This window comes from Apis mellifera, linkage group LG5, assembly GCF_003254395.2.
Source record: "Apis mellifera strain DH4 linkage group LG5, Amel_HAv3.1, whole genome shotgun sequence".
Taxonomy (NCBI): domain Eukaryota; kingdom Metazoa; phylum Arthropoda; class Insecta; order Hymenoptera; family Apidae; genus Apis; species Apis mellifera.
Genome location: NC_037642.1, coordinates 5,165,915 through 5,188,515, shown reverse-complemented (window position 1 = coordinate 5,188,515; position 22,601 = coordinate 5,165,915). Strand labels below are relative to the sequence as shown.

Genomic DNA, 22,601 nt, shown 5'->3' with positions numbered 1-22,601 from the left:
TTCGACAAGCGCGATTCAACTAATCCTAGCCGGATTCGGCTTTAAACTGCGCTTCAAGTGCATTAAACTGATACGTTGCATTCTGAGTTTCAACCGATTTCCACGTGAAAATTTCATCGGGACGGAAACCGATCGAGGGAGTGCAATTTTCCCCCGAAAGGATTGCGCGCGAATTATTTAAAAAGGGAGACGGTCGAATCGCATTTCTCGCATTTTTCTCGACTGAGTGGGGAATGTTGGCGGTTAAAAAAAAGGAAAGAATCCTTCGCCCCGTACTTCCTTCGAGTTTTCTCGAGAGAAGGGAAGAAGCTCGTTAACGAGGAACCACCATCGACCAGATTTAACGGAGTGTGAATTTCCGATTAGAGATGAAGCGCCATGCTTTGGATCTTTGGACGGAGGAAATTTCAAGGGGAGGTTGGAGAAACGTTTATTGGCCAAATTTTCAAATAAAACAGGAGAGGACAATTGGGTTTCGCGAAATAGAAATTCTAGTTTGATTAAATTTTGCAGAAATTGGGGAGAGAAAAGGGGAATTAATTACTAGAAAATTATTTTATCATTGCAGCGACAATGGGTACAGCAGGTGCACCGGTGCATCGAGGCGATTCTTCTCCTGCAACATTCAGGTAAGCGAAATAAATTTGGCATATTGCATAATTCATATATAATATTGCACGATGATAACACGTATGAATTAATTCGTAGGATATTAAATCCAACGAAATTCACTAATGACGTTCATAATTTACAAATCATAATTAATTTTTAATGTATTATTTTACAATTTATCCGATAATTATATGTAAAGATATTCTGGTTCGACTAGTTTCGATTTCACTTTCTTTCGCTTTTCTTTTTCTTTTTATAATAAACGTAAAATATGTAGATCAATTATTAATTTGTACAGCGAAAGAAGATTTATGTAAGATTCGCTTTAAATTGGACAATCTATTAAAAGATGACGTGCCATCGACCCATGATCGCTTCAATTATTTGCATCTGCATGATCAATAAATCTAATACCGTTCTCTATTGTTCCCTAGCGTTGACCGATATTTTTGCTTTCTCTAAACAGCTGTTATTACTAGTCCCGATCAAATAAATGGAGAATTGTGTTTCGATGCTAGAAATTAACAAGAAAATTATGTAATAATGATAATAACCGTAACAAGTTTATCAACTTGTTGCATTGATCAAATATTGATTAGATTTATTGATTAGATTTACATCATCTATGTTATACAATAATTTTCTACAATAATTTTCAAATCCACTTCTGTATTAATATAAAATTCTGTTTACACAGAATTATCATTGAGAAACTTTCTTTCTCTCAATTTTCTGATTTTTAATTTACACTTCTCACCACTTAATATTACACAATTCAACGTTTAATTCGAATACTATTGTAAACTTTCGTATCTATGATTCATCACGTGGATTCCAATAGTTAATGCAATCAAAAGGCGGCAGAGATAATTTTCTCTCAGTTAAAATTGAATTTAATCCACGTCTTTTATCAATTTTTATCTTGCAAAAACTGTCCTCTTAAAAAAAACTGTTGATCCGTAAGATAATAAATTCACAAATTTAATTTTTAATCTTCGATTACCCTACATGTTATATAAAAAGAAATTTCTTCTCGATATTTTTAACCATCTAAATTTCCCCTCAATTTCTCCCGGCCATTTAATTTAAAGCCGATCTTTCATTAACGTGAGAATATACACGTGCACGTCCCTAACCTTTGAATATGTCGGTCAATTTCTCGCGTATCGGTTCGACGGTCTTTAATAAAATGATTTATACCATTATTTAATTCCGTTCGTTAAATGTCAGCCGCAACGTGGTCGAACCCTGAACCCATCCTCTCCCCAATGATCTCGCAACCGATGACAACCGTTTCACGTGTGGCCCTTTCAAACAATCTTTCGTTTCGACCTTTCGTTATCATTTTGGATGTTTTGCTCGCGTACCAAATGCCTGTCCAACTTTCATTTAAAACCACTTAATCAAACCGATACTGTTAATCCCCTTCTCCCCTTGATTTTGACAAATTGATTCGACCATCGATCCATCCCTTCGAATCCTCACCAGCCACGGATTCCGATTGTCTGGAAAATTGATGAGAAAAAAATTGTAATCTTCTATATTTTAGCTATGATATTTCATTTTTGAGGTATAAGAGTTGGTCATATTATTGTAATCAATTTTTCTCGTTTCATTTAATATCTAAATTATTTAAATCACTCTTTTTAATACGCGTGATCGTTAAATTGAAAATTAATATTTATCACGAAGAATATACTCTTTTACTCTTCCGTTTCATCATTTTGGAAACACTTTCCAAAAGGAAATGATTCGTCTCGATAAATCATTGTATCGAACGATACAAAAACCGCACGACGGCCACGAGCATACTGGCGATGACACATAGCCACGTTTCCAAAATGGAAACGGGATGGAATTATCGATTAATAACCCGGACGAAGGGTTAATAATCGGTGACAAGCAACCGGTCCCTGGAACGGTGCCATTTCACCCTGGAGTCGTGGTTACGGGGTCACCAGGACGCCGTAAAATCCAGGTAGCCACCGGCCATCACGATCGCTGCTTCTCGGGTGCATCTATTCGGTTGATGGACTCCTCGACCCTTTGCCGGCCACGAGCGGGGATTAAAAGTTTATGGCCACGTTTCAGGATCGGCTCCCTCTCGCGAGGGAACACTAAATCTTGCTCCTTGAGAGCGCTCGCAAGTGGATTCGATGGTTGAACGATCCCTTGCAACTGCGATCGTAAACACACGTGAAGACGCAGGGCACGGTTGAGTGGTCGTCAAGCGAAGGTCCAAGTTTAAATCCTGGATTCATTCTGGTTTCATTATATATATATTTTGGGTCTTCTTGTTTGTAAGCTTTGAGTAGAGTTCGTTTTGAGAGGATTTTTGATAGATTTGTGCATCTCTTCGTTCCAAGTTTGATTTTTATTTGATATCTTAATAATAGATTTTGTTTATTCGCTTCAAACTTTTTCAATGCTTTGGACTTTTAAAAAATAGATTTTTTAGAATAATTGTTAAAAATTGTTGCTTTTTAATTCAAATTCATCGAAAAAAGTGAAACTAAAATACAAAATATAATGAGTTTAATATCTTTCATTTTTTTCATTCAATGCCTTCGTTACCAAAGCACTACTACTTACTTTACGATCAAACAATGAAACAGAAATAACTCTGAGTAAGTTTAAAGTATTGTAAGCATATTGTTAGCAGTTCGAGTGGCTATAGAAGCAACCAGCCCTAATTTTTATTATCTCGTTACTGATCGATCTTCAGCCGGAAGAAATTGTAAAAAAAAAAAGAAAAACTACACAAGGATCTCGAATGAGATTTCTCTTTCCTAGTTAAAAATTAATTTATCCACACGCACGTAAAGTGAGAGAGTCACACACAAGAGCCATGAGATTTCCCCTTCGTCGATAATTGAACCTACGTCGCATCAATTTTCACGAACACCCACCAATCCACCAATCCCACGACTTTAATTTAATTTTCCCAAGTCACGAACCCCTCTATCCAGCCTATACCAAGACACAGAGAACCACTTCGAGAACTGAATCACTTGGTTCAACCCTCCGCCAAGATTCCACGTGAAAATGTATTTCTGAAAGTCACGTAGATCCCATAAAAATTATTCCCTCAATGTAGCGAAACTTGTAGCGATCCTTCGACTTATTTTTCTCCCTCGATCGATACCTTTCTTAATATTAGTAACAGTGTTGCGAGTGTATTTTTCAAGACATATACTCTGCGGATCAAAATTTTTATTTTCGAAAAAAAGAAGAAGTATAAAATTTCTATCATACATATACACTCTTCGATGCTTTAATTATTAATTAATTATTTAATGTACCGTGCCACGAATAACACGAGAGGTCAAGTTGTAAACTCACCCGAAAGGATTGTCGAAAATGCTTGCACAGCTTTAAGCGTCCTTTAATGATCTTTGATCAGCAACAATATAGGTCGGCCACGTGCATAGTGCACTGTCGTAGATGCTAAAATTTATGAACGGCCGCCCATTATACGGCATGAAACTCGCAAAGTATTAACTTCGTTAAAGTGACGTGCTAAATGAAACGGGCCGCAAGCTGCGTTGCTGTTATGCGTTCACGACCTATACATATATCGATCGCTGATTCATACCGCCTATATATAATCAGGCTTAACTTGTGTTTAAATATTCATTCCTGATAAATATCCTCAATAATATTTTCATAAATATATATATATTTTTTAATATCGTAAAAACGTGAAAACTTGCCTCTACTCCTTAGATATTGTAATATGGAAAGCGTTGACGCAACGCTCCAAGTACGTCGATTAATTAATTACGTTCGCTTCTTGCACGAGAAAGCGTAAAGTAAAATGTTGGAGCAAGTAAAAAAGAATCCGCTTATATATTTCCAGAAATTTCACTTTTGTCTCGTTATTAATATTTAATTTAACTCGATACGTTAATTTTTTTTAAATTAATACCTTAATAACTTTTTCCAAGAGAAGGAAAACTTAACTTAAACCCGTTCCAATTTCGATATATTCAAACTCTATTTCAATTCCATCTCCCCGCCAATAGTATTTCATTAATCTCGCGTTATACGCGAAGAAACTCGCCCAGGGTTTCTCCAACAATTGCACCTAATAATTTATTAACAGTGGGCAAACGTTGGCTAAAACCAGTGGTCGTTTAATCACATTCACCGTGGAAAATGGCGTGTCCCCCTACATTCCTAGGGAATTGAACGGCCGCCAGGCCACTTGGAATATCAGGGGCGATTCATTTCTCGAGCCACGAATTGCTCGTCGTTGCAAAAATTTCCCTCCCCCTCCGAGCTGCGCCCATTGTTCTCGCCCCCCTTTGTCCCGCTACCACCGCGAAACATTTCGTAATTAGTAACAATGCCTGCCGGCTAAACAGAGAGATTATTGAACGGAGGCGGAAACTCCCTGTGGAGACTTGGGTGGTGGATGAAAGCTTCGCTTGGGGGAGGAATAAACGCAAAAAAAAGAAGGGGGGCCGAAGAAGATGGATTTCTTTAACGAGGAGAAACCTTTAATCGCGACTCTTTCGTGATTCAGGGAATATTTGTCATTTTTCAGATTGTCTCTCCCGTGATTTTGAATGGATCGAGGAAAATTGTGGTAAGCGATAATTGAAGATTAATAATCGATATAATATCTTTTCATCTAAATTGAATTTGATTCTTTACTTTGCGATATTTATATTTATAATATCGTTGGATTAAAAATAACACTCTTAAGAAATTATACGAGGAAATCTTTGAAACTGAATAAAGTATAGAGAATCGAATTGATAAACTAGGATTTGAATCTAGGTCTTCCGCTTGTCAAACCATTGTTTCACCAATTGGGTTATTTGATCGAATAAATTCGTCTTCCTTAGCATCCAATACTATCGTAAATACACGAGATACTCTGTTTAGAATCCGTATATCCATCTTCCACTTTAAATTCTTTTAATAGAAAATGGTTGGATTTGTTGGCATTGCGAAGAATGTTTGTTTCGAAAAAAGAGTGGGACGTCACGTGTGTAACATTCTTCGAAACTAAACCCGTGTATTCCTCCTCTTTGTTCCATGCTGAAGGATGTTTGACGTTCGAGTGGGGAGGAGGGGGAGTGAACGACACCTGGCAAAGACAAGTGGCGCATAAAAGATCGGAACAAACAGAAGACGCTCCGCGTATTCGTCTCCCAAACATGAGATATTGCGATTCTTTCGAGGATTACAGCCAGCTTGCGCTGAAAGGATGACAGAGCAATCGGTATACTTTAATATTCCCCATGTCCATAAATCACGCAACAGAAAACGGAATTGAATTGCGAATGTTATTCTTCATTTGTAGCTTTATTCATTGATGATTTCACCAGTGAAATCCTATACCAAGTGTAATAAATTTAACATCCTTGCCATCAATCTTTCCTACATTTCTTATCTCTGTTAAAATTTTTCAAATAATTTTTCTTCTAAAAATTAACAAATTACCTCGAAACAATGTACCTCCATTAAGGAACAAATCCTACTTTTCACAATCCTCTTTCGAAAGAAGAAGGAACAAATCTCTCGATCACCTTTCATCCGATCGACTTTCTTTTCGAATCTTGAAAACTGTGCCTCGTGAACGATTGTGACGCGAAATTTCAAGGTCAATCGGTAGAGAGAGAGAAAGAGAGGTTCGCCATAAATCAGACTAGGGTCGTGGGATCTTTGGCATCGTTTCGGACTCGCGGATTTCGCGATCAAGATTTTTTTTTTTCTCCTTTGCGGTCACCGAACGAACCTGGACTCACCCGATGGGCTCCACCCCTTGCCACGAGGTTCCAAGGAACCCCTCGTCATAAATCCTCCAGGAGGTATCCTTGTGCGTGCTGTACCAGTTCCACAGGGATATCTTTTTTCCCTTTCTTTTTTTTTTTCTTTTTTTTACATCACCTCGATTTATCGGTATTACCTGGACAACTTCTATGTATCGTATACTCTTGTATCTCGTAACTGTGTTAGTTTCGAGCCATCTAGGTTTTCTATGATGGCGGAGATAGTGTGTATGGTGGAGGAGAGTCGTTTCGAGGAGGGGAAATTTAGAGCTGCATCTCGATAATATCATTGAGGGTCGTTGGAATGATGATGTTGTTTGTTTGAAGGGGAGATTTTCTTTGTTGTTCTTGTATTGTTTGGGATTTGGGGGATTGTATACGATTAATTTGATAATAATTTTGCACGTGACGTTTATGGACTGGTTATGGTCTATTTATAGGAGGATATATTTCAAATCTGAACTGTAATTGTAAAGAAAAATGAAACGTTTGTCTATGTGTTTGATATATACTAGTCCACTTGTGATTAAACACATTTTCCAATCTTCATCCTTATTCCTCTCGCATATTTCTTCAGGAAAAAGATTTCTCCTCTTGATTTATTACAATATTTATGAAATTCTCGTAGAAACTGCGGTTTCACGGGCAGAAGAATGGAAGAACAGGAAGACAACGTGAAAGCACGGGATTTGTAACCGGAAGTTTTTCTCCTTGATTCATCATCAATTTCCATCTTCCATTTTCTAAATGGAACTTGTTCTTTCTTGTGATTATATTTTAAATATTCAACTAATATTCTCTAATACTTCAATTAATCACTCAAGCTTTACAATTAACTTGAATAAGCTTCTTTGCAAATTTAATCCAGAAATTAAGTCAATACCGATTTGTGCTTGCATTTTCAATTTAATTACAAGTATTTTGTTGCAAATTAAAAATCATTGGCTTCGATTTCTGGATCCCAAAAATTAATTATACTTCTTCAACTTTCACGAATAAAAGGAATAATTCCTTTCTCCCTTAGAATCATAAAACCGCACGCGTCCAAAGATAATTTATTAACACGCTTCCTTCCGTTCCTTTGTCCAGGAATGTCCGGGCGAGGCGAAGGACTTCCGCGCGGAGCAGTGCGCGGAATTTAACAGCGTGCCATTCGAGGGAATTTACTACGAGTGAGTATAATCGAAAACGATCCTTGTTCACGTGTTCCGTCACAGCGTATCGGTGGAAATCGTTCTCGAAATCTCGATCCCGGGAATCTGATTTATCGTCCACGTCCATGGATGAAAGATCGTGACCTTTTCACGTCACCAGATCTAATTCGAAGTTGAAATCTATCCTCGTTTTAATTCGTTTATCCGAGATCTTCGAGCACTAAAATTAAAATGTATCTTTATTGCTTTAAGTATACCAAAGTACGAATATTCTTTTGTTTATTTTTTTTCAAAGAGTAATAAATAATTAAAAGATTGTACTACTTGCATGCATTTCTTAAGATCGATTGAAATAAATTTGAAAATTCGCCTTCATAAATGTCATATTATACGCTGCTATTCTACAGAAAGACGATGATTAAAAGATGATAATCAATTAATCAAAATTTTTTTACCTGAGAATGAAACGACAAAACAAAATTTAATTTCAAACGATCCATTAGATATTAAACTTTTCGAAACCGCAACGGAGATCGGCCAGAGTTATCGAGAAAAGATCGATGGCGATCTCCTCAACAACAGGGAGACTAATCGTGCAAAATCATTCGCAGTTGGATTCCGTACACGGGCGGGCCGAACAAGTGCGAATTGAATTGCATGCCGCGAGGCGAGCGTTTCTTCTACAGACACAAGCTGATGGTGATAGACGGGACGCCGTGCGAGGTGGAGAAGAACGACGTGTGCGTCGGAGGCAAATGCATGGTGAGTTATTCTCGCCAATGATCGAGACCATTGTCCATTTTCCTCTTTGAATCGAGTCGCGTGAAAATTATTATCCGTTATTATAATCCGTAAGTAATTGTAATAAAAATATCAATAAGTGCATTAATTGTTGTTTGATTGGTCAGCCTGTTGGATGTGACATGATGCTTGGAAGCGACGTGAAGGAGGATGCTTGCAGGGAATGCGGAGGAGATGGGTCTAATTGTAATACCGTTTCCGGTTTGTTCGATACGGATGATCTTCAAGCGGGTAAATGAAAGTATTTATTTCACTTTTTCTTCGGTGGACAATTGGGTGATTAAACAATACTTCTCTTGCAGTAGATGAAATTTGATTTAAATTACGTGTCTCTGTAAATGATAATCTGTATTGAAATAAGATATCGATTAAACTTTTATTCGGTGTAATTAAATTGTAAGAGTGTAATTAAAGATTGGAATAGAAGATATAGATTTTAAGAAAAGAAAGATTATTGTAATTGAGAATATATATTGTAAAATTACCTTTTTCTTTTCTTCTCTAAATTAAATATTCTTCAGGATACATCGATATCATACTGATTCCCAAAGGAGCAACGAACGTTGTGATAAAGGAGATCAAACCCTCGAACAATTATTTAGGTGAGTAAACTTTGAATATCGTAATGATCCATAATTACACCATCATACCGCGATGATTAAACGTTGATGAGAGCCGCCACGTTTTAACACGTTTTATAACCGGCAGCTATTAGAAACACTTCGGGCCATTATTATCTAAATGGAAACTGGAGGATAGATTTCCCGCGAAGCTTGAAATTCACCGGGACTATATTCCATTATTCGAGAGATCCGCAAGGTTTCTCAGCACCCGATACCATTACAGCCTTGGGACCGACGAATGAGCCAATTTACGTGGTGGTGAGTGGCTGCATCGCTCTTAAATACCAAATTACAATGTTATACAGGATCAATAAGGATCATCACTTTTTTTCTAGCATAATATAAAAATCACTAAGTATTTTTTTTTATTAACATTAAAATAAATTAGCTTTCTATAAATGATAAATAATTACCTTGATAAGTTGTACAGTAATGATGAATCTATATTTCAATTTTTTTTCACTCACTTCAGTAAAGTGAATGAGAAGTTGAATTTTATTTTAACAAAAGATTTTCTTCTTTCAAATGAAATAAACAATGTTCAATCATTGATCATTGTGTAAATCTTGTTGAAATGTTTAAAAGAAAAAAATATCAATCTTCACAAATCCGAATAATCCATTTCTCGATTTCAAACTGTACGATTTCTTTATAATTCGATGATTATTGCTTAGATTGATAATCGAATTTCCGTCAAGAAGAAGAATAATTCGCGTAATTGTTTTTGACAGCTCCTTTATCAAGACCACAACGTTGGGGTTCACTACGAGTACAGCGTGCCGAAGAGGGTTTCCCAGCAAACAGACGCGGATAGCTATACGTGGATAACCGACGAATTTTCCAGCTGTAGCGCGACTTGCGGTGGAGGTAGTATTTCCAAAATTGATACAGCGTTACAGCTAAATACACGGCGAATGTAATCAATAATCGGATAGCCGTTGTGTGTACGGTTCTATCGATGTTCTCTAAATTTGATCCAGCAATTTACAGGAAGGTACAGATGCTCCGGGTTTGATGAAAATTTATTAATTAATATGCTTTCCATTTAACGCATCTCTAAACGGGATCATTCAATGTTGGATCATTGAATCAATGATTCAAAGAGCGAAAGATGTTTATTTTTGGAAGGTTCGAGTATTGATTTGATTTTGTTTTCTGATTCTGAGAATAAATCTTTTTTTTTTTAATTGTTCGTTAGAGCATAATTCATTTATAAGTTTTCTTGCAATTTTCCTTTCTATGCAACAATAACAATTTTGGCTTTGGAATAATACATATTCAATTTCAAATGAATAATAATACAATGAGATATTTTTACTTTGAAAATCAATGATCTAAAAGATAACAAAATTATTTCAAATATCCCTTAAACTACTTTCACAGAAATAAGTTCAATCATTTGCAAGATAACTATTAGTTTCACTTATCTAGAATAATTCTTTTTCAAAGGTTATCAATCTAGACACGTGGCCTGCGTACGAAGAAGGGATAACCAACAGGTGGATGAGAGCCTTTGCGATCCACAGTTGGAACCAGCTGACACAGAGGCATGTAACGTGGACCCGTGTCCACCTGTGTGGGTGGAGGGCGAATGGGGCCCTTGCAGCAAACACTGCGGCAAAGGAGGTGAGCAGACCAGAGAGATCAAATGCGAGCAGGTCATCTCCGGTGAAATTCCCACATTGGTAGACGATAGTCAGTGTCTGAAGAAGATAGGACCAAAAGGTCCGACCAAGCAGGAATGTAACAAGGATGTACCGTGCCCGCAATTCCACGTGGGACCCTGGAAACCGGTACGAATTTTTAGAATAGATATTTCTTGATATTTTAAAATTTAAAAGTGTGTTTACCTTGCAATTTTATTTTAATAATTAATTATATTTACTTTTGGAATACAAAATTTGTCTCAGTCTTAAATGTAAATGTATCACTATTCATTATTGAAGAAGCTCTTCAGAATGATCTTTTGAATCTTTTGATGTATACACAATTTGAACATATAAAACCATTCAAAGTATTAAAAAGATTATTTAACATCATATATGGAATACAAAATAATCATAATTATATAACAAATTAATAACGAGGTTTTTAGAGATAGAATAACGATTTTTTTTGGAACTTCTTATCACACAGTGTGATCATTTGTGCGGACCGGGGAAGCAAACCAGAAGAGTGACCTGTTACACGAAGGTGGACGGGAAGATTCAAGTGCTGGAGGATCAGGCATGCGAGGGAGACGTTCCAGAGCGTGAGAAACCTTGCGAATTGAGACCTTGCGCCGGCCTCGACTGGATCACGTCGAATTGGAGTGGAGTAAGCCCGCAATTTTTCACGCGATACCGCCCTAAACCTCTCTCTCTCTCTCTCGTGGTGTCATTCCATTTAAAATATAGGAGAAAATAAAAGCTTCTGTACGAATATATTTTCGGCAAGCGATAGCACGAGAGAGAGCATGTAAATGAAAATAGTGTCCTATATTCTTTTTCGTGTCACGAATTCGTTCTCTCTTTTACGATTATTGCTCGACAACCCCGATCACTTTTCCCCAGTGCGACGACAAATGTGGACTTAGCCAAGAAACCAGGATCATATACTGCGCCACTCAGGATGGAATCATTTATCCGGATGAAAAATGCAGCCTCGAAAAGCCTGAATCGGTGCGAGATTGCGAGAGCAAAAAGGAATGCGAAGTTCTCTGGTTCGCTTCTCAATGGAGCGACGTAAGTTTATTGTCTATTGTTAGAAATATTAGCAACTGAAATTCAATAATCGTACCCTGTTTGCTTGATAATTTGTTAATTAACGATACGAATCGATTGAAAAATTATAAGATGATAATTTAAATAAAATTTTCTTCTATAGTTTGACACATTCTGTACGGGTGATGAACAGTACGCGTCATGAACTTTTCCAAGAAATGTGAAAGATGGAAAAGAATTTTCCACATATCCAGCTTTTCTTTTGCACGCGTGTTCAGTACGAGCGTTATCGTTAGTATACACAGTCATTTTTCGATTTCATTGTATTATTGATCCCGCATTTTTCAACGAGCTAATAATTTTATATCAAAAGATTGTAAAATTTCCTTTCTTTTAATATTGTTATTATTAAGCAAATAATTAAGAAAGAAATTAAATTTGGTATAAAAAAGTGCAGGATATATTTGTCTCACAGAAGACAGAAGATAAAAAATAATAATGAGAGAATTTAATATATATTTAAATTTTCTATCAGAAAGAATTATCGATTTTATAATTTATAATATTTTTTTTTTAATGAAAAAGTTTTGTCCTACGTATTTCATACGTTCACGTGACATTTGACATACAATTACTTTGGCCCCCATAGTGTTCAGCGAAATGTGGGTCAGGTGTGCAGACACGCAAGGTGTTCTGTGGTACGTTCGAAGGTGAAACGGTGACGAAAGTGCCAGACGAAAAATGCGACCCCGCCAAGAGATTCAACGACACGAAAAATTGCACAGCCGAAGAGTGCAAAGCAGAATGGTTCTCTGGCCCATGGAGCAAGGTAATGCATATATTTTGAAATAAATACCTCAAGTATCTGTGGAATTCTTTCTCCGTTCAATGATTTTGAATGATTCTGTTCAATGATTTTATTCAAAGATCGTTTCGAGAGTAAAATAAAAATAAAAATAAAATTCATTGAACGAAACTGATAAATCCTGCAATCTCTTGTAGTTATGAACAAAGTAAAAGATAAAAGATTTTAATTAAATAGATATATCAACCGTATATAATTTTACGATATTCATTTAATACTAAAATTCCAGGAATTTCATTCTATATGAAATTTTGCCAGCGCTACATGATTTTCTTGATTTTATTATTTTAATTAACGCTATCCTTATTGTTGAGAATTAAATAATCTTTCTTATTAATATCAATTAATTACTTTTTGTATCGAAATGTTTGATTTCATTTCTTTTCAATACCATAATGAATATTATATTTTGAATATTTTGCATTTTTTTGTATTTACATACAGTAGTGCATTCCATAAATTTTTATACATTCATCATTATATGTAAATATCCACATTCTCTTTGTAATTGAAAATTCGAAAATTTTTTATTCGAGCAAATATCCAATTCTAACATTAGGATACGATTTTCTTAGAAAAATCTCGTTACCAACGTGAGGTATTCGCGAGAAATATACCGCGTCCTGTTCTCCTTCGGTCGCCAAAGAAATTCAATATCTTCGACGGCTTTGTAGCGAGCCTAACAAGAAGGCGTCCGCCTCAAATTTCTTCCATTAATCACCTTACCGTGTTCCAGTGTTCGAAACCATGCGGCAGTGGCACGATGATGCGCAAAGTGTTTTGCGTGAAGAATGAGACGAAGAACATGACGTTAAAATGTAACAGCAATGCGATCATGTTCTTCTCGGAAGATTGCAACGTTCAACCATGCGAATCAGGTATCTTCTATGATAATTTCATAAATATTTTGCGAAAATTCACTTAGATTCGATTAAAGAATTTCAACTTCAATTTTCTGCATCAATTTCTTGGTGCTTGAATAATTCATTTTTTCCCTCTACTATTATTTTTATCCTTGTAATAATTTATTTGAAAATTTATTTAATTTTGGATTTATAAAAATTCTTAAATCTAATCTTAGTAAAAAATTAAAATAAAAAACGATAAACATTAAATGATAAAATAAATTATTTTGTATCTTTCTAAAGAGAAATCTTCAAATTTAGTTAAATTGTTATTATACGTTATATAATAAATCTCAAAATTAATAAGATTATGTATATTTTCAAGAATAGAATATGAATATTTAAAATATATCTCTAAAAGCAAAATGAGGCCAATTGTATAAAATTATTTTAGTTTGTGTTCATCCGTCGATTGAATAATTTCATTATTCTGTTAATAATAAATTATGGAATTTTTTATCATATTGTATTTAAATATATATTACTTAAATTAAAATATTTCTACACAAATCAATTTTTAATGACAAAACAAATAAATATATAATATATAACTATTTACGTTCCAAAATTTTTCTACTGAAATCAAAATTTAAAATATATATTCAGAAATTTTATCTCTAAATTAAGAATAATTATTGAAAATAAATATTAAATTGGAATTTATAGAATCTCAAAGTTTTTTTAATTTAAATCAGATGAAGTGATACCTGTGCAACCAGATAAGATCAAAGATCTTACCGAGGAGGATGATGAATGTGAAGTATATGAGGACGAAGACTTTGTGACTGTCTCATCTAGTCTTACGCTTAGCGTAAGTGAAACTCATTTGTAATTAATCAAATACCTAGTCCCATAACATCTTCTCTTAATATTACATTCCATCTTCCTAGATGCAGAAATTAATCTCTTCTGTTCCTTAAAATTGATTATTATTTCTTAATTAAATTTTAAAATTAATTTCTAAAATTTCTAATAAGATTTTTAATTTTCCTTTTTAATATATTTTCTCTTTCTTTATTTTTGTAATTAAATTTTTAAATTTAAATCATTACTTATTTACTTTATAGGATAAATCCAGCAAAATGTCAGACCTTACTGAGGCAACTCCCCTAAGTTCACCAAGCACAGACAATTCTACTGGAAACGACATGGACGATTTAATGCTCAATGATGATGGTGCCACTCGAGGCGACATATCTCCTAGAGAAATGGAAAATGCTGAAGGAAGCGGAACAGATTTTACCGATACGTTTTTCTATACTTATACATCGGAATTTGAATCAACATTCGAAGGAAGTGGAACCAGTGAAATCACAGAAGAAAACGAATTGTTTACAACAGAGTCTGGAATGATGGAAACTGATGTTACCGAGGAGACTGTCGAAGGATCCACCATGGATTCCACCGATGAATCGGTGACGCAAGAAACTCTAGCATCTGGAGGTGAGTTTATTTAATTTTATTTTTGGAAACATTATAGATTGAAGATATTAGTTAAATCGTAATTTTCATATGATTTTTTAATTTCATAATATTATTAAAAACTTGAATTTGAATTTAACAATAAAAATTTCATAAAAGATATTTCATTTTAAAAAATATAACAATTTCAATTATTAATTTTGCAATATTATTTATATGATTAATATAGAAACAGATATAACAACCGAATCAGGCGCAACTGAAGCAACGACAGTTTCTTCTGAGAGCGAAGCAACTGAAGCCACATCGATGACAGAATCTATGGAGACTGAAGATACTGGGCCGTCAGAATCCACTGAATCAGGTCCAACAACCTTTTCATCGGAAAGTGAAAGCACAGTTACGGAACAAGAGATGACTGAAGAATCTGTATCAACAGATATAAAACCTGATGGCACAGATAAGACTACAGAAACAAGTGTTACTGAAGAAACTACTGAATCAGGATCTATAGAACCAACAATGTCGACAGAATCAGGAATGACAGAAGAAAGTACAGAATCTGGAGCCACAACAGAATCTGGAGCCACAACAGAATCTGGAGCTACAACAGAATCTGGAGCCACAACAGAATCTGGAGCCATAACAGAATCTGGAGCCACAACAGAATCTGGAGCCACAACAGAATCTGAAGCCTCAACAGAATCTGAAGCCCCAATAGAATCTGGAGCCACAACAGAATCTGAAGCCCCAACAGAATCTGGAGCCACAACAGAATCTGGAGTTACAACAGAATCTGGAGCTACAACAGAATCTATGCCAACTGAAATTACAGAATCAACAGAATCTGGAGCTACAACAGAATCTGAAGGTACAACGGAATCTGGAGCCACAACAGAATTTGAAGGTACAACAGAATCTGGAGTCACTACAGAATCTGGAGCAACAACTGAATCAGTATCAACAGAAGCTACTGAATCAACGGAATCTGGAGCGACAACCATAGAATCTGGCCCGACAGAAACTACTGTATCTGGTGAAACTACAGAATCTGGTGCAACAACAACAGAAGAAACGACGATTTCCGGCGAGACTACCGAATCGAGTGAAACTACAGAATCTGGTACAACTGAGAGTGGTGAAACAACTGTTTCTGGAGTGACAGAGTCAACTGTTTCCGGATTGACACCGGTTACTGATGAAGAAGAGACCGAAGTAACTGAGAAAACACACGTAACTGAATTCTGGACAACACTCGCTCCGGAAGAGGTCACACGCAAACATCGCGTCTGCAAGGTGCCTAAGAAGAAAAAGACCTGCAAAGCCATGTCGTTTGGTTGCTGTTACGATGGAATCACTGCAGCGCTAGGACCATTTAGCGAAGGATGTCCCACGGCCCAGACTTGCAATGAGACCAAACACGGTTGCTGTCCTGATGGAGTATCACCAGCCACTGGCCCAGAGAACAAAGGCTGTCCCGAATCTCTCTGCGATGAAACATTGTTCGGTTGTTGTCCAGATGGAGTTACCATTGCTGAAGGTAATGATTTCGAAGGATGCAAGAAACCTTGCAACAAGACAGAATTTGGATGCTGTCCGGATAACGAGACACCGGCTAGTGGAGAGAATAACATGGGATGCTGCAATGGCACTAAATTTGGTTGTTGTCCCGATGGAATCAAGCCTGCTTCTGGACCAGATGATGAAGGTTGCGAGGAGGAGATCACTTCTATCACTCCACTTACTGAAGAATATGAAACGACCACTGTGCAGGAAGATTGTTCGAATTCCACCTATGGATGTTGTCCGAATGGTATTTCCATTGCAACTGGCGCCAATTTCGAGGGATGTGGTATTATCAATGCGGAGAACTGTACTATATCGTACTTTGGATGTTGTCCTGATGGAGTATCACCAGGTTTGTATTAATTTTCTAACATAAAATAATATAATATATCAAAATATATTATATTATATATAAATTATTTCAATTTCTTTGATTTATTAAAATCTTTAATATTTAATGTTCATCAGCTCTTGGGCCTAATAATTACGGATGCCACATGCTCTGTGAAAATAGCACCTATGGTTGTTGCGAAGATGGTATTACTCCTGCACATGGTCCCAACAGAGAAGGTTGTTGTCTATCGACACAATACAAATGTTGTCCGGATAACATACTTCCTGCTCATGGTCCCGATTTCTACGGCTGTGGATGTCAATACACGAGATTCGGATGTTGCCCCGATAATAGTACCACTGCTCGTGGACCGAACAACGAGGGTTGCGGATGCAAATACACGCCTCATGGTTGCTGTCCAAATCGTTTTACGCCGGCCACAGGACCGAATTACGATGGTTGTCCGTGTTATACGTATCAGTTTGGTTGTTGTTCTGATGGTGTCACCATTGCGAAAGGACCACATGGACAAGGTAATTGTATAAAATTAAAATTAATATTAATTTTGATACAATTATATTCTGAATAATATATTTTAATATATATAAAGATTTATATATATTTAAATAATGTTTATACTTTAAAATAAAATCTTTTATAAAAATGTTTTATTAAATTCATAAAAATTAAATACACATTTTAATGATTATTAATTTTACTTATATTAATAATCAAAAAGTAAACAAAATATAAATAAAAATTATAGAAATAGAAAATAACTTAATAGAAAATCTAAGTAAATATATCATTTAATATTCATATTCTCATGTGTAAATTGATACTTACATACATCATATAGCAAAGCAATTTCTAATTTATAATTAACGGCATATTCCTCACGGGAATTTGCAGGCTGCGGTTGCGAGAATACGGAATTCAAATGCTGTTCAGATGGAAGAACACCAGCAAAGGGCCCGAACTTTGCCGGATGCACTTGCGATGCCTCGAAATACGGATGTTGTTCTGATGGTGTGGAAGAAGCTCAAGGAGAGAATTTCGAGGGATGTCTCTCAGTTCCATCCACCCCAGGAGCGGCTTGCGCGTTGGAAAGAGATAGAGGACCATGTCGAGATTTCACTGTTAAATGGTACTTTGACACAGAATATGGTGGATGTTCAAGATTTTGGTATGGAGGCTGCGAAGGTAACGACAATCGATTCAAGACTCAGGAAGAATGTAAAGAAGTGTGTGTGCAACCTAAAGGAAAAGGTAATATAAATAAAACTTGAATATTTAATTGTTTCAAAAATTTATAGAGTTTTTCATAATTAATATTATTTTACTTTCAATATTATTTTGATACTCAAATTATATTTTAGTAATTGATATATTTCTTTGGTAATTTTCTTTGTTAGATAATGAAATACAAATTTTCTTTTTTAAATTTTTAATTTTTTAATTGTAAGAGTAATAATTAAATTTAATTTTTGGAATTATGTCGTAGATGCTTGTTTCTTACCAAAGATCTCTGGACCCTGTGAAGGCTATTTCCCTACATGGTATTACGATTCTGGCAGAAAGCAGTGTGGTCAGTTTGTCTATGGTGGATGTCTTGGTAATGCGAATAAATTTAAAACCAGAGAAGAATGCGAGGAACTTTGTGTCACTCCTGATGATCTGGGTAAATTAATCAACTTTTTACTACTTTCAATATTTTTTATTATTTAATTATTCTGAAATTAATTGCAGAGTCTTCACTTCACTTCGTTCAATGGGATGTTTTTTCTATTTTCTAATTAAATTTTGATGATAAAATTTTTTCAATTTATTTATATGTTTTTCATATGAAGTTTAATTTTTGACTTTGCATCAATGCAATGATCAATTTTGTTGTGATATAAAGTATAATGAAATACAATTTAAATTTCTTGAAAAAATTTAGGCTAAATTATAATACTAATATTAATCTTCATTTTTCTTATTATATTTCACTAGATCCTTGCGACCAAACGAAAGAATCAGGTCCCTGCGAGGGTAACTTTACTAGATGGTATTTCAATGCAGAATCACAAGCTTGCGAGCAATTCCTGTATGGTGGATGCAAAGGAAATGATAATAACTTCCCAACGGAAATCGCTTGTCACCAACAATGCCTGCAACCAGGAAGGAGACGAGGTATGTTCATCCATTCCAATTTATTTTATTCGACATCCGCACGTATCACGCTCGTTTTTCTGCCTGAAACCATATTTTTATTATATAATAATATATTAATTATTTAATATATTATTTGTTTTTACTAGATATTTACCAGATACATTTGATAGTGTTTTAGATTATTTTTCTTCGTAAACGAATTGAAATATGTGACAATTTTTGTCAATTTATTTTTTATTTTCATTTTTAAACGATTTTTCTTGCAGTTGATATTTTTTTATCAAACACGAGAAGGATATGATGGAGATTGTAAAAATTATTTTAATCATTTTTGAGGAAAATCAATCCGCATGTAATTATTTTTTTCGCGTACAATGAATTGAATTTTTCTTGATTATTGATAAAATTGTTAACAACGAAGGATTAATGGAAAAAGAAAAAAAAGAATAGTCAAAACTAAATCGCCAGAAAAAGAATTCAATTAAATTAGAATGTTTATTAAAAAAATGTTAAAACTTCTATTAATATCATGAATAATTTTTATTCATTTATTAAAGTATGATTTAAACGTATATTTCTTATTCACAAAAAATGTAGAAGATACCAAAACAATGCATAATAGCAAAACTAAAAAAAAAAAAATGTATATTAGAGAAGATTAAATCATAATATACAAATTAATATTTTCCAATTCTGGCGAATTAGTACCTTAGTAGATTGTCATTTCAATCTGAATCTTCACTTTCAATTACACTAAACATGATATATCAGCAAACATAATTCAGGCACCAAACGCCACATCCAAGCACCAAAAATTGGCACTGATCATCAGATATCGAATACAAAGAAATAATCCCTAAGTAATCGTAGAAAATACATACTATTTACAGTAAAACTGACAGACGTATGCCGCTTGGAGAAAGATCCCGGTCCTTGTCCGGGCTCTGTGTTACGCTGGTATTATGACGCCGGGCGTCAGACGTGTAGCCAATTTGTTTACGGCGGTTGTAAAGGCAATGCGAATAGATTCCGTACGCGTGCTGCCTGCGAGCAGCGCTGCCCTGTAAAAGGTATTAGAAAAAGTCAAAAAAGGCAAAAGAAAAAAAAAAGGAAAAGAAAATGAATAGAAAATGGAAAATAGCAAAGAAAGGAATTAAAGGAAGGAATTGAAGAAACAAAAGCTTATCTGCTTTTTGAATAATTGAATCGCTCGCAATTTGTAGAAAAAGAAAGGAAGAGAGATATAATTTCTTATTCGTGGGTGTTGGTGAAACGATTGGACGTCGTTTTAATCGAGAAACAATTCTTATTGTTGTCGTTGGTGTTGGTTCGTTTGTTATTATATATCTCTATTTTTTGGCATAAAGCAGAATTGGGCATATCAATAATATAATTTTATTTAAAGAATAATTTATACATATGTGAAAATAATGTACTTCAAAAATCTGATTTATGTTATTTTTAAAAAAGCATATATCAGGATTTATTATTTAAAAATGTAAAAGTATATTTAAGAATAAAACTTTTAAGAGTATTTTTTATAAATGAATATTGTGTTGAGAATGACTATCCAATAATAATTTTCATTTTCAAATGGATTATCAGTCTAATTACACAGTATTATTCTTCAGAAATTTTTATTTATTGATAGTTTAACTTTTTGAAAGATAAAATTTTTATTTCTTATTTTTAATTTTTAACTTTATATTATTATTGAAAATTATTAAATGTTTATAATTTTTTGATATTTATTTCTACTTTTTTTATATATTTATCTCGAATAGAAAGTGCCCAATTCTATCACAAAACAAACAAAGCACGTTTAACGAAAAAAGCACTATTAGTTTGGTAGATCTCGTTCTATACACAATTATTTCACAATTAATTCTAATCAATCTTTATATCACGCATTATTTTTTAATCGTGAATTATTTACAATAAAAAGCACTCTTTTCGTCGGAATTGCACGTTATTGCACCACTGCACGAACGATAAATTGATCGAATCGATAGTTCGACTTTATCTTTCGAGAATCGATTCTCGTCTCGAGAATAATCGTTCCATAGCTTCTATCGCCTAAACGAGTTTTCTCGATTTTTCTCGATATTTCTCGATTTTTCTCAATTTTCTCGATTTTCTCGATTTTCTCGTTTATAGTGTTCAGTGAATAATTGTTCAGTGATATTTATTGTTAAAAAAAAAGAAATAGATTTTAATTTCTCTTTTGATTTCAAATTTTTAACAATTTAACATAAATATTCGGTATTTAAATACAAATTTTCTATGGTAGAAAGTAAAAATTGCAAGAAAAAACATTTTCATTTTCAGGAATTTGAAGACTATTTATTTCCAAAGAGTATGGCAATTAATCAATCATTTGCTGTTTACTATGAATAATTTTTAATCATTGATTTATATAAAAATTGAAATAATGATTTCAATTGAGAAATATATATTTCCAAAATTTCAATATTATATACCTGTAAGAAAAGAAAAGTTAATGTAATTTATGATTCTATGATTCAGAAAAATGTAAGTTGAAGTAAATCGCAAATGAAATGGTTAATGAAATCTACACGAGAATCCGATATTGCATGATATAATAATTAATGCGATTAACAGATAGTTGCTTGCTGCCGCGAGCTGAAGGTAACTGTGGTGAGAAGCAATCTCGATGGTACTTTGATCAGTCGGAGAATCGGTGCATGCCATTCTATTATACTGGTTGCGGTGGGAATAAAAATAATTTCGAATCTAGGGACGCATGCGAATCTGATTGCCCGGCTAAAGTTGGTAAGATTTCTTCTAATCACTTTCTTAAAAAAAAAAAAATAAAATAAAATAAAATAAAATAAAAATCGCACTATCTTTATCTTTATTTATTTCTGTAATAAGATTTATCGATGCTTAATGCTCATTAACGCTTTTCTTAGCAGTTTTGTTCGATTATTGTCGGCGTTCCTTTCTTGCGTAATTATCTTCGATGTCGATTGTACCATATGCACGCAAATTTTATTATGAATTATAATCGAGTGTACGTCTTTTGCAAATAAAAAGATGTTTTTAATATATTACATATACATATATATACGTCATATATATTTTTGCTATAAATTTATTATATGTTATACATTGCTTTATTTGTTACAAAGCATGAAATAAAAAGTCCTATGAATTAAAAAAAAAAAAAAGAAATAGAATTTTTTAAAGCAATTTTGTTAAATAATTAATTAGAAAAAAAAGTTAGAGATAATTTTAATTTTGTTAAATTTAATAGAAAATTTTGAATGAATTTTATAGAACTTTTTATTTCTTTGTATTAAATCTTATCTGTATCTTATATCATTCTAAATTTAAATCCAGAGCAAGATACCTGTCTCTTGCCCGCACTTTTGGGAGAATGCCACAACTATACTCAACGATGGTACTACGATTCGTACGAACAGCAATGTAGACAATTCTATTATGGTGGTTGCGGTGGAAACGAAAATAACTTTGTCACCGAACAAGACTGCATTAACAGATGTCAGACTACGATTACTACCCCTGCGCCTGTAAGAGAAATCGAATTTAAACCAGGTAATATTTTTATCTTTATCATGAATTTAATTTGAATTTCATTTAATATGAAAGAAACTTAAATAATTTCATATCTTATATATTATTCTTATATATTA

At 34.1% G+C, this 22,601-nt stretch overlaps 1 protein-coding gene and 1 long non-coding RNA gene across 8 annotated transcripts in view; one reads left to right on the top strand and one right to left on the bottom strand.

Moving 5' to 3' along the window:
* Nucleotides 1-22,601, top strand: part of LOC413021 (papilin) — a 129,362-nt gene that overhangs the window by 98,435 nt on the left and 8,326 nt on the right. For 4 of the 7 annotated variants that reach the window (XM_006562179.2, XM_006562181.3, XM_006562186.3 and 1 more), the window contains exons 4-25: nt 569-629; nt 7,485-7,567; nt 8,161-8,311; nt 8,458-8,581; nt 8,872-8,952; nt 9,059-9,231; nt 9,705-9,840; nt 10,423-10,766; nt 11,110-11,289; nt 11,526-11,696; nt 12,325-12,504; nt 13,277-13,418; nt 14,141-14,256; nt 14,513-14,888; nt 15,097-16,785; nt 16,902-17,300; nt 17,680-18,036; nt 18,272-18,448; nt 18,763-18,942; nt 19,815-19,994; nt 21,547-21,717; nt 22,288-22,503. In XM_006562179.2, the coding sequence (XP_006562242.2) occupies nt 569-629; nt 7,485-7,567; nt 8,161-8,311; nt 8,458-8,581; nt 8,872-8,952; nt 9,059-9,231; nt 9,705-9,840; nt 10,423-10,766; nt 11,110-11,289; nt 11,526-11,696; nt 12,325-12,504; nt 13,277-13,418; nt 14,141-14,256; nt 14,513-14,888; nt 15,097-16,785; nt 16,902-17,300; nt 17,680-18,036; nt 18,272-18,448; nt 18,763-18,942; nt 19,815-19,994; nt 21,547-21,717; nt 22,288-22,503 (5,687 nt within the window). The remainder of the gene's footprint in view (nt 1-568; nt 630-7,484; nt 7,568-8,160; nt 8,312-8,457; nt 8,582-8,871; nt 8,953-9,058; nt 9,232-9,704; nt 9,841-10,422; nt 10,767-11,109; nt 11,290-11,525; nt 11,697-12,324; nt 12,505-13,276; nt 13,419-14,140; nt 14,257-14,512; nt 14,889-15,096; nt 16,786-16,901; nt 17,301-17,679; nt 18,037-18,271; nt 18,449-18,762; nt 18,943-19,814; nt 19,995-21,546; nt 21,718-22,287; nt 22,504-22,601) is intronic. The other 3 variants (XM_006562183.3, XM_006562182.3, XM_006562184.3) reach the window with 3 other exon arrangements.
* Nucleotides 18,481-21,167, bottom strand: LOC102655278. Its single transcript, XR_409319.3, has 3 exons — nt 20,861-21,167; nt 19,806-19,985; nt 18,481-19,005 (listed from the first exon to the last, which is right to left on the bottom strand). It is a non-coding gene; the product is annotated as an uncharacterized LOC102655278 (long non-coding RNA).